The sequence below is a fragment of the Nansenia antarctica genome, assembly GCF_963989245.1.
Source record: "Nansenia antarctica genome assembly, chromosome: 5".
Lineage (NCBI taxonomy): Eukaryota > Metazoa > Chordata > Actinopteri > Argentiniformes > Microstomatidae > Nansenia > Nansenia antarctica.
In genome coordinates, this window is record NC_137690.1 from 1,817,725 (window position 1) to 1,830,224 (window position 12,500).

General features: G+C 52.2%; 1 protein-coding gene across 1 annotated transcript in view; it reads right to left on the bottom strand.

Moving 5' to 3' along the window:
* Positions 1–12,500, bottom strand: part of ogdha (oxoglutarate dehydrogenase a) — a 49,933-nt gene that overhangs the window by 24,240 nt on the left and 13,193 nt on the right. The window contains 1 exon segment of the mRNA XM_080532893.1: positions 9,351–9,453. Within this exon segment, the coding sequence (XP_080389019.1) occupies positions 9,351–9,453 (103 nt within the window).

Here is a 12,500-nt window from a genome sequence, read left to right on the forward strand (position 1 = left end):
ACACTACAATGGGGAAAAGTGCTCCCATCACCACTAAGACTGTCAGAACCTGGCCAGAAGAGTCCGCTCCACTGCAGATCTGCCTAAATGACACCCTATGGCAGGAATATGAGCATGAGGACCTGGAACAGTACACGTCGTCGGTTCTGAACCACATAGTGAACTGCACCAACTCAGTCACCGTGGACAAACGGGTCCGGGTCTACCCCAACACGAAGCCATGGATGACTGGGAAGGTCCAAAAACTGATCAACGAGAGGGACAACGCCTTCTTCGCAGGGAAGAGCACACCGCTGTACAGCTCCACCAGGGCCAACCTAAAGCGCGGCATCAAAGCGGCCAAGGCAGAGCACAGAGAGAAGATTGAGGAATGCCTCCTGAGCAACGACTCCAGGCGGATGTGGCAGGGGGTTCAGCAGATGACAAACTTCAGAGCCAACAGGCTCACAGCCGCAGAGGACGACCCCCTGCTGGCGGGAAAGCTGAACACCTTCTACGCCCGGTTCGACGAGGGGCGAACGGAGGTAACCGCAACACAAACACCACTCTCTCCAGCTCTCAGCAGCCTCACCCTCACAGAGCATGAAGTGAGACGCGTACTGAAGGCGGTGGACCCCAGGAAAGCCTCGGGGCCGGATGGCGTCCTGGGACGGGTGCTGAGAGACTGCGCCGACCAGCTGGCCGGGGTTTTCACCAACATCTTTAACCAGTCCCTGTCCCAGGCCACCGTCCCACCCTGCCTGAAAACCTCAACTATCATCCCAGTCCCGAAGAAAAGCACGGTGAGCTGCCTAAACGACTACCGCCCGGTGGCACTCACACCAATCATCATGAAGTGCTTCGAGAAACTAGTCCGGGCCCACATACTCACACGCCTCCCGCCCAACCTGGATCCATACCAGTTCGCCTACAGAGCCCACAGGTCCACAGAGGACGCCATCGCGACGACTCTCCACGCCACTCTATCCCACCTGGAGAGGGGTAACAGCTACGCGAGACTGCTCTTCGTGGACTTCAGCTCCGCCTTCAACACCATCCTTCCAGACAGGCTAGTGACCAAACTACTAGACCTGGGTCTACCACACTCTATATGTGCGTGGATCAAGGACTTCCTGACCGAACGCCCCCAGAGGGTGCGGGTGGGCCCCCACACCTCCACAGCCCTCAGCCTCAGCACTGGGTCCCCCCAGGGCTGCGTGCTAAGCCCCATCCTCTACAACCTCTACACCCACGACTTCACCCCCGTCCACCCCAGCAACTACATCGTAAAGTTTGCAGACGACACCACCGTGGTGGGATGTATCTCGGGGGGGGACGAGGCGGCGTACAGGGATGAGGTAGAGCAACTGAGCAAGCTGTGCAAGGTTAACAACCTGCTGCTGCACAAGTCAAAGACCCAGGAATTCATCGTAGACTTCAGGAGGAAAAAGTCTGAGATCCAGCCCCTGCTCATCGACGGAGAGAGCGTGGAGAGAGTCTCAACCCTCCGATTCCTGGGACATCACATGCGGGATGACCTGACCTGGAAGGACAACACAAAAGGCACCATCAAGAGGGCACAACAGCGGCTATACACCCTGAGATGCCTCAGGAAAGAACACAACAAGCAGGAGATACTGGTGGCCTTCTACCGCGGCGCAGTGGAGAGCATCCTCACCTACGGCATCTGCAACTGGTTCTACAGCTGCACAACAGCGGAGAGAAATGCGCTACAGAGAGTCGTGAGAACAGCACAGAAGATCACCGGCGCCCCCCTCCCCTCTCTGGAAGAGCTGTACAACACACGCTGTCTCAGGAAGGCCTCCAAGATCTCCAGGGACCCGACCCACCCTGGGCACGTACACTTTATCAGGCTGCCCTCGAAAAGGAGGTACAGGACCCCGGCCGCTAAGACAAACAGACTGAAGAACTGCTTCTACCACAGGGCCGTCCAGGCCCTGAACACAGCAAAGACCTAAGTTCTGGGCCCTGGACAGTCTGGACGGATTGTATGGCAGCTGCTGGACTGAAAAAATCAGGTGTAGTGCTGAGGCACAAACATGTACATTTCAAGCCTGCAAACTGTGACACTTTAAATAACGTGAAATTATTTTTTTTTCCCTTTCCTAACACCAGGGGAGCCACCCCTCCTAAATTTCGTTGTTTGGTACCTGTACTGTAGCAATGACAATAAAGTCCATTCATTCATCTAAAGGGGCTGTTCGTAAGCTGCAGCTCATCCAAAACGCCGCTGCTAGGGTCCTAACAAAAACAAAGAAGTTTGAACACATTACACCAATCCTGAGATCCCTACACTGACTACCAGTCTCTCAGAGAATTGAATTCAAAATCCACCTAAAAAAATCACAAATCACAAAATGGTCTTGGACCAAAATACATATCCGATCTCCTCCCACCCTGTATCCCAGCAAGGCCCCTAAGGTCAGCTGAGACTAATCAGCTAATCATTCCACGAGTGAAAACAAAACACGGTGCAGCAGCTTTCAGTCACTCTGCCACATGCTCCTGGAACAAACTCCCTGAATCTATCTATGCCTTCTATCCATTATCTACTTATATTCTATCTATATTGCTTTTTTTTTTTTTTTTTTACATCCTTCTTTTTCTGCATTTTTTAATGCTATAAAGCACTTTGAATTTGCCCCTGTTGTATGAAATGTGCTATACAAATAACAAATAAACGTACCTACCTGTCTGTCCATAGGACTGTATAGAGAATGCTAGCTGTCTGTCCATAGGACTGTATAGAGAATGCTAGCTGTCTGTCCATAGGACTGTATGGAGGAGGATGCTAGCTGTCTGTCCATAGGACTGTATAGAGGAGGAAGCTACATGCAGCTGTGTGCAGAAGCATCGTCATCAACGTGCACCGACCGACAGAGGTTCCGTGATGTCATCACAGTGCACCCGGCCGAAGCTCTCGGAGACGGGAACCCCCCCCCCCCCCCCCCGGATGCAGACCCCGCCCCCCGCCCGCCCCCCCCTCTCCCAGGAGGTTATTTACCACTTTCCCAGTGGTGCTCTAAACCATCTCTATAGTGACACCGACCATCAGACTCTGAAACACAAGAAAGAGAGGAGAGGAGAGAGGGAGAGAGGGAGAGGGGAGGGGAGGGGAGGAGGGGAGGAGAGAGGAGGGGAGGGAAGGGGAGGGAAGGGGAGGGGAGGAGGGGAGGGGAGGAGAGAGGAGGGGAGGGAAGGGGAGGGAAGGGGAGGAGGGGAGGGGAGGAGAGGAGAGGAGGGGAGAGGGAGGGGGAGAGAGGAGGGGGAGGGGAGGGGAGGAGAGGAGGGGAGAGGGAGGGGGGAGAGGAGAGGAGGGGAGGAGGGGAGAGGAGAGGAGAGGAGAGGAGGGGAGGAGGGGAGGAGAGGAGGGGAGGAGAGAGGAGGGGGGGAGAGGAGAGGGGGGGAGGAGAGGGGGGGTGGGAGGGAGGAGGGGGGGAGAGGAGAGGGGGGGAGAGAGGGGGGGAGGAGAGGGGGGGTGGGAGGGAGAAGGGGAGGGGAGGGGAAGGGAGAGGAAAGGAGGAGAGGAGAGGAGAGGAGGAAGGGAGAGGGAGGGGGGAGAGGAGGGGAGGGGAGGGGAGCGGAGGAGAGGAGAGGAGAGGAGAGGAAGGGAGAGAGGGAGGGGAGGAGAGAGGGAGACACTGGGGACAGACGGAGCTAGTTGGTTTTAGAGGATTTAGAACCCCGGGACTCAGAACCCCTCAAGAACATTCCAACTAGAACTCCGGGTCCCCAGTGTTCCACCAGCCAGGGTTGACAAGACCTCAGGAATCACAGCAGCCAACCACAGCAGGGGGGAGGGGGGAGGGGGGGATGACGACTCTCCCGTCCAATCAACACCAAGCGTGTCCATGCCTCCTCGGCCAATCAGCGCGTGAGCTACGCCGACAGGACTGACGCCCTCAGCGGAACACTACACTCTCACGGGTGGAGAAAGCATGTTTCTACCACAGCCCACGTCTACAAGGCACACACACACACAGACACACAGACAGACACTCTCACTCTCACTCTCACAGTCACAGACACTCTCTCTCTCTCTCACTCACTCACACACTCACTCACTCACACACTCACTCACTCACTCACACTCACACTCTCACTCTCACTCTCACTCTCACTCTCAAGCGGGGTACACACAAGGATTTTCAAAATCTTAACCGATTTTTTATCTGAGACAGACCCCACACATGAAGATAAAAAATCTTGGATTGAACAGCCTTGATCGTATTGTGTGTGGTGTGCGCCGATTTCCCCATTTCAGCACCCCACAGACATAAAGATTATCGTTACGACAGACTCCAGACTCTCACGTGAACCCATCCTTTTAATATTGCCTTTGAATTACAAAATAATTTAATTAAGATTATATAATGATTAAAGCACTTTGAGCTGCAACGTTTGCAGGAAAAGCGCTATACAAATAAAGTTATTATTATTATTATTATTATTATTATTATCTAACGTAGTACCCTGACTGACCTGTACGAGACAACCATGTGCGACAGGGCAAATAAAGTACAGAATAACGAAAAGAAGAAGTCAGCTCGCTTCTTGATTGGCTACATTCCATTCCCCGTCGCAATCGGACTCGTGAGCAGGGTTGCCAGATGGGATTGACATTTTCCACCCTAACCACAGTCTAAAACCGCTAATTCCACAAAAAAAAAACTGAGTCCATCTGGCAACCCTAGGATTTTTGGTCGTAAGTATTGATGATGATGATGAAAACCTTTATTGTCCCCAATGGGGAAATTTTGTTGTCAAACAGCTTAGTTAGGGCAGACAGAAAACATTCAATAAATAAATAGATAAAACAGTGCAGGCTCAATAAGTAAAAAGTTCCAAGTTCCAAAGTTTGAACACATTTGACATTTACGATTGCCGGCCACGCCCATTTTCCGAGCAGGTTGTCGGGAGAGATTGACTCTTAACACACCTCATACCACAGGACAATGTTATAGGAAAATCTTTAGAGCCATCCGATAATCGGGCGTTTTCTGTCTTTGGTCGGAAGGGGGAAAATCGGGCAGATAATCTTTATGTGTGTACCCGGCATCACTCTCACTCACACACTCACACTCACACTCTCACTCTCACACTCACACTCACACTCACTCTCACTCTCACTCTCACTCTCACTCTCACTCTCACTCTCACTCTCACTCTCACTCTCACTCTCACTCTCACTCTCACTCTCACTCTCACTCACACTCACACTCACACACTCACACTCACACTCACACTCTCACGCACTCCCACACTCACACTCTCACTCTCACTCTCACTCTCACTCTCACTCACACTCTCACTCTCACTCTCACACTCACACACTCACACTCACACACTCACACACTCACACTCACACACTCACACTCACACTCTCACGCACTCTCACACTCTCTCACGCACTCTCACACTCTCTCACACTCTCTCACACACTCACACTCTCACTCTCACTCTCACTCTCACTCACAGGAGGGGGGGCTGCTACAGAGAGACAGAGAGAGGGGGGGGGTCTGTGTTTCAGGGCGGCGGGGCAGAGAGACAGAGAGAGAGGGGGGGGGTCTGTGTTTCAGGGCGGCGGGGCCGTGACAACAACACAGTGAGGCTGCGGTAAACAAGCAGGTCAGGGGTCAGGGGGTCAGGAGTCAGTCAGACAACTTCACTTCACACCCAGGGGTCAAGGCTGGTCTTCCATCAGTAGCTTAGCATAGTCCCTAGCTTAGCTTAGCCCTTACCTTAGCTTAGTCCATAAGTAGCTTAGTCCCTAGCTTAGCTTAGCCCTTACCTTAGCTTAGTCCATAAGTAGCTTAGCCCCTAGCTTAGCTTAGTCCATGAGTAGCTTAGCCCGTACCTTAGCTTAGCTGAGTTCATCAGTAGCTTAGCCCCTACCTTAGCTTAGCTTAGTATATCAGTAGCTTAGCCCCTAGCTTAGCTTAGTCCTTTTTTTTCCTGTGTTGTTGAGGAGCTAGCTGCCCTGAGCATCTTACTAGCCTAACACACCTACAGGTCACATACAGGTCACATACAGGTCACATACAGGTCACCTACAGGTCACCTACAGGTCACAGACAGGTCACCTACAGGTCACCTACAGGTCACATAAAGGTCACAGACAGGTCACCTACAGGTCACATACAGGTCACCTACAGGTCAACTACAGGTCACCTACAGGTCACCTACAGGTCACAGACAGGTCACAGACAGGTCACAGACAGGTCACAGACAGGTCACCTACAGGTCACAGACAGGTCACAGACAGGTCACAGACAGGTCACATACAGGTCACAGACAGGTCACCTACAGGTCACATACAGGTCACATACAGGTCACATACAGGTCACCTACAGGTCACAGACAGGTCTGGGACTAGAGGACAAATGTGTCTTTTCCGCCCTGAAAACAGACAACAGGAGAGAGCGGCAAAGCAGAGAGGTTCCCAACTTTTATAAACACAACGGAAGCCAAGCTTACAAACACGCTAGAGGACAGCTAACACGCTAGGAGCTGCTAATGCTAACAGCTAGGAAAGTGATGCTAGCTGTTTGTTGTTGTGGTTGTTGTGGTTGTTGTTGTTGTTGTTGTTGTTGTCGTCTCATACCTCCGACAGTGAGAATGCTGAAGCGGTCCTTGAACAGGGCCAGGTCTGCAGGAGGAGGCGGGAGGAGAGAGAGGCCCGGAGGAGGTTAGAGGAACACCTAGAAACACCTAGAAACACCTAGCAACAGCTGTCTAGCAACAGCACAGCTGCCCGTCACCTACCAACAGCCCGTCACCTAGGAACAGTCCAGCTGCCTAGCAACAGCACAGCTGCCTGAAACCTAGCAACAGCTTCCCGTCACCTAGCAACAGTCCGGCTGCCCGTCACCTAGCAACAGACCGTCACCTAGCAACAGCACAGCTGCCCGACACCTAGCAACAGCACAGCTGCCCGACACCTAGCAACAGCACAGCTGCCCGACACCTAGCAACAGCTTCCCGTGAAACTAGCAACAGCACAGCAACCGGCGGACACATCACTCCGAGCTCAGAGCCAATCAAACGCAGGAAACCAACCAACCGCAAACCACGAAAGCACCGATCACTCTGGTAGCACAGAGCACTGATACACCCCCCCCCCCCCCCCCTCAGAGACGTGGCTTCATGCCACTATGATGCAGTCATTCGTGCAGAAGGAGCCATGACTACGCCCGCGTTCGTAAATTCGCCAGAGCGCACACTGGGTTCAACGTCATATAGGAACCAAATGATTTGATTGGCCAAGAGGCAGTCAGGTGGACGCTCCGGCGCTCTCAGAGCGAATTTACGAACGTGGCCCAAGTATTGAGTGCACACATGAACATACTTTTCAGAAGGTCGACATTTCTGGATTATAAATCCTTTCTTTTTTTTATTGGTCTTATGTAATATTCTAACATTTTGAGATGCTGGATGTTTTTTGCCGTAATCATCAACATTCAAAGAAACAAAACAAAACATTTTTTATTTAAATATTTCAGTTTATGTGTAATGAATCTAGAGTGTGAAAGTGTGAAAGTTTCACTTTTTGAATTTTAAATTATGGAAAAACTTTTCCACGATATTCATTTTTTTTAGATGCACCTGTACTGTGTGTGTGTGGGGGGGGTGTGTGTGTGATGGGGGGAGGTAGAACACCAGGGGAGGCTGGAGGGAAGGTAGAACATCAGGGGAGGCTGGGGGAGGTAGAACACCAGGGGAGGCTGGGGGAGGTAGAACACCAGGGGAGGCTGGAGAAGGTAGAACACCAGGGGAGGCTGGGGGAGGTAGAACACCAGGGGAGGCTGGTGGAGGTAGAACACCAGGGGAGGCTGGTGGAGGTAGAACACCAGGGGAGGCTGGAGGGAAGGTAGAACACCAGGGGAGGCTGGAGAAGGTAGAACACCAGGGGAGGCTGGTGGAGGTAGAACACCAGGGGAGGCTGGGGGAGGTAGAACACCAGGGGAGGCTGGTGGAGGTAGAACACCAGGGGAGGCTGGGGGAGGTAGAACACCAGGGGAGGCTGGGGGAGGGAGAACACCAGGGGAGGCTGGTGGAGGTAGAACACCAGGGGAGGCTGGGGGAGGTAGAACACCAGGGGAGGCTGGGGGAGGGAGAACACCAGGGGAGGCTGGGGGAGGTAGAACACCAGGGGATGCTGGTGGAGGTAGAACACCAGGGGAGGCTGGGGGAGGTAGAACACCAGGGGAGGCTGGTGGAGGTAGAACACCAGGGGAGGCTGGGGGAGGTAGAACACCAGGGGAGGCTGGGGGAGGGAGAACACCAGGGGAGGCTGGTGGAGGTAGAACACCAGGGGAGGCTGGTGGAGGTAGAACACCATGGGAGGCTGGTGGAGGTAGAACATCAGGGGAGGCTGGGGGAGGTAGAACACCAGGGGAGGATGGGGGGGGGGTAGAACACCAGGGGAGGCTGGGGGAGGTAGAACACCAGGGGAGGCTGGGGGAGGTAGAACACCAGGGGAGGCTGGTGGAGGTAGAACACCAGGGGAGGATGGGGGAGGTAGAACACCAGGGGAGGCTGGGGGAGGTAGAACACCAGGGGAGGCTGGTGGAGGTAGAACACCAGGGGAGGCTGGGGGAGGTAGAACACCAGGGGAGGCTGGGAGGGGTAGAACACCAGGGGAGGCTGGGGGAGGTAGAACACCAGGGGAGGCTGGGGGAGGTAGAACACCAGGGGAGGCTGGGGGAGGTAGAACACCAGGGGAGGCTGGTGGAGGTAGAACACCAGGGGAGGCTGGGGGAGGTAGAACACCAGGGGAGGCTGGGGGGGGTAGAACACCAGGGGAGGCTGGGGGAGGTAGAACACCAGGGGAGGCTGGGGGAGGTAGAACACCAGGGGAGGCTGGGGGAGGTAGAACACCAGGGGAGGCTGGTGGAGGTAGAACACCAGGGGAGGCTGGGGGAGGTAGAACACCAGGGGAGGCTGGGGGAGGTAGAACACCAGGGGAGGCTGGTGGAGGTAGAACACCAGGGGAGGCCCCCCCTAGTCCCTAGCCCCTCCCCCTTAGTCCCTAGCCCCTCCCCCCCAGGCCTAAATGGACACACATTTTACAGAGAGGGCCAAGACGACCCAGCATTCCAAGCCAGACAAAGCTACCCAGCCAAGTCTACCTCCCTCCACCTCTACCGCCCCCTAGGAGGTGGGAGGTGGAACTGCAGACAGAATAGAAGAGGCAGAGCAACGACGCCCCCTAGGAGGTGGGAGGCGGTACTGCAAGAGACAGAATCAAGAGTCAAGAGGCAGAGAGAGCCGTACGAGGCGGGGGGTGGGGTCAAGGGGGGGGTCGTACGAGGCGCGCGGGAGGGGGGGGGTCATTCTCTTCTTCTCACCCAGTTTGTCCGAGGATGTTATAATGTCAGTGGGAACGCAAGAGTCCAGATCGGCATCCATGATCCCCAGGGGGTCCAACTGGGCTACGTGGTGACCCCGGATCTAGAGAGGGAGGGGGGGGGCAACCACAGGAGGGGAGGTAGGGGGGGTGGAGGGTTATGTAGGGGGGAGGAAGGTGGGGGGGAGGAAGGTGGAGTGGAGAGACATATAGACAGAAGTATCGAGAGAGAGAGAGAGAGAGAGGGAGAGAGAGAGAGAGAGAGGGAGGGAGAGAGAGAGAGGAGGAGAGAGGGAGAGAGAGAGGGAGAGAGAGAGAGAGGGAGAGAGAGAGAGGGGGAGAGTGGGAGAGAGAGAAAGAGGGGGGGGGAGAGAGAGAGGAAGAGAGAGAGAAAGGGAGAGAAGAGAGAGAGAGAGAGAGAGAGAGAGAGGGGGAGAGAGAGAGGAAGAGAGAGAGAAAGGGAGAGAGAGAGAGAGAGAGAGAGAGAGGGATCGGACAGAAATAAAAAGTTGAGAAGAGAAGAGAGAGGAGGGGAGGAGAGAAGAGGGGAGGAGAGAAGGAGGAGAGGAAAAAAGCAACATTAACACCACACAAGCGTCATTATGGTCTGGCGCCCTTGCAGCCGTCGCCAGGGGCAACGGGTGTCTCACCGACGCTCTGGTAACCCACGGCAACGGGGGCGTCGTCAAAGTTTACACAGCTGATGCCCAGAGGGTCCAGCTGTGCGTTGTGGTGCCCCTTCTCCTGCAGCAGACAACAGGTTAACATGGGGGGGGGGGGGGGCTACAACAGGTTAACATGGGGGGGGGGGAAAGGTGAACACATGTGTGTCACGTTCACCAAATGAGGGACCGGACTGACAGAGTAGCACATGTGTTGTGTGATAGGAAGGTCGTAGAGACAGGTTAACATGGTGTGTGTGTGTGTGTGTGTGGGGGGGGGGGGTGTGCACAGTGTCATAGTGTCATAGTGTCATAGTGTCATAGTGTCATAGTGACCTGTGTCATAGTGTCATAGTGTCATAGTGTCATAGTGACCTGTGTCATAGTGTCATAGTGTCATAGTGTCATAGTGACCTGTGTCATAGTGTCATAGTGTCATAGTGTCATAGTGACCTGTGTCATAGTGTCATAGTGTCATAGTGTCATAGTGACCTGTGTCATAGTGTCATAGTGTCATAGTCAGGGTTTGACATTAAGCTTTTTCATGTACTTATCGTGAACTTATCTTTTACTTGTCCGAGAGCTGAAGTTATGTGTCTGTACTGAAATAAAATATTTATACAGTCCATTTGAAGTTCAGTTGCGGAACTATTTTTGTTTATTTTTATGATTAAATAAACAAACAAATCATAATCTGTTGTCGCTTATTACTGTTAACTAATAAATCGCGCTGTAGAACTGTTGTATAAAAGCAATATCACACAAGAGGGAGTGTGTTATACTGAATATCAGCACGGCTGTGATTGGGTCGTAGGTACGAGGCCGGAGGCCAAGTACCGAAGACGATCAGATTCTGATCACAGTTCAGATTTCCCACAGATTATGATTTGTTTGTTTAATCATAAAAATAAACAAAAATAGTTCCGCAACTGAACTTCAATGGGACTGTTGCCTAGTAACCTGAACCCAAACAATAATCGAATTAACGGTCATTTAGTAGAACATCTGTGCGGCGGAGTGATACATATAGTTAAAAGTCCCAGTGCTGTTATACTGTATATCAGCACTCATGGAATGCCTCGTCCAATCAAATTACTTGGTCGGAACCAACTGTTGTATAAGAAGATATAATCAATACAACATACAGTATGTGCCTAAGACTTCCTTCTTTCATTTGGTATGACATTTATACCATTGTGATGTATTGTGCCCAGTTAATGTTAGACAGCGTGTGACAACATACCCTGCGCTCCCCTATTCCCCCTACTAGCTACATTGACAAGGCAGCTACATTGACAAGGCAGCTACATTGACAAGGTAGCAGACATTGACAAGGCAGCTACATTGACAAGGCAGCTACATTGACAAGGCAGCAGACATTGACAAGGCAGCTACATTGACAAGGCAGCATACATTGACAAGGCAGTATACATTGACAAGGCAGCTACATTGACAAGGCAGCATACATTGACATGGCAGCATACATTGACAAGGCAGCTACATTGACAAGGCATCATACATTGACATGGCAGCTACATTGACAAGGCAGCTACATTGACAAGGCAGCTACATTGACAAGGTCGCAGACATTGACAAGGCAGCTACATTGACATGGCAGTTATATTGACAAGGCAGCTACATTGACAAGGCAGCATACATTGACAAGGCAGCTACATTGACAGTTATATTGACAAGGCAGCATGGCAGTTATATTAACTACATGGCAGTTATATTGACAAGGCAGCTACATTGACAAGGCAGCATACATTGACAAGGCAGCAGACATTGACAAGGCAGCTACATTGACAAGGCAGCTACATTGACAAGGCAGCATACATTAACAAGGCAGCTACATTGACAAGGCAGCTACATTGACAAGGCAGCATACATTGACAAGGCAGCAGACATTGACAAGGCAGCTACATTGACAAGGCAGCTACATTGACAAGGCAGCATACATTAACAAGGCAGCTACATTGACAAGGCAGCTACATTGACAAGGCAGCATACATTGACAAGGTAGCAGACATTGACAAGGCAGCAGACATTGACAAGGCAGCTACATTGACAAGGCAGTTATATTGACAAGGCAGCTACATTGAAAAGGCAGTTATATTGACAAGGCAGCTACATTGACAAGGCAGTTATATTGACAAGGCAGCTACATTGACAAGGCAGCTACATTGACATGGCAGCTACATTGAAAAGGCAGTTATATTGACAAGGCAGCTACATTGACAAGGCAGTTATATTGACAAGGCAGCTACATTGACAAGGCAGTTATATTGACAAGGCAGCTACATTGAAAAGGCAGTTATATTGACAAGGCAGCTACATTGACAAGGCAGTTATATTGACAAGGCAGCTACATTGACAAGGCAGTTATATTGACAAGGCAGCTACATTGACAAGGCAGCTACATTGACAAGGTAGCAGACATTGACAAGGCAGCTACATTGACAAGGCAGCTACATTGACAAGGCAGCTAC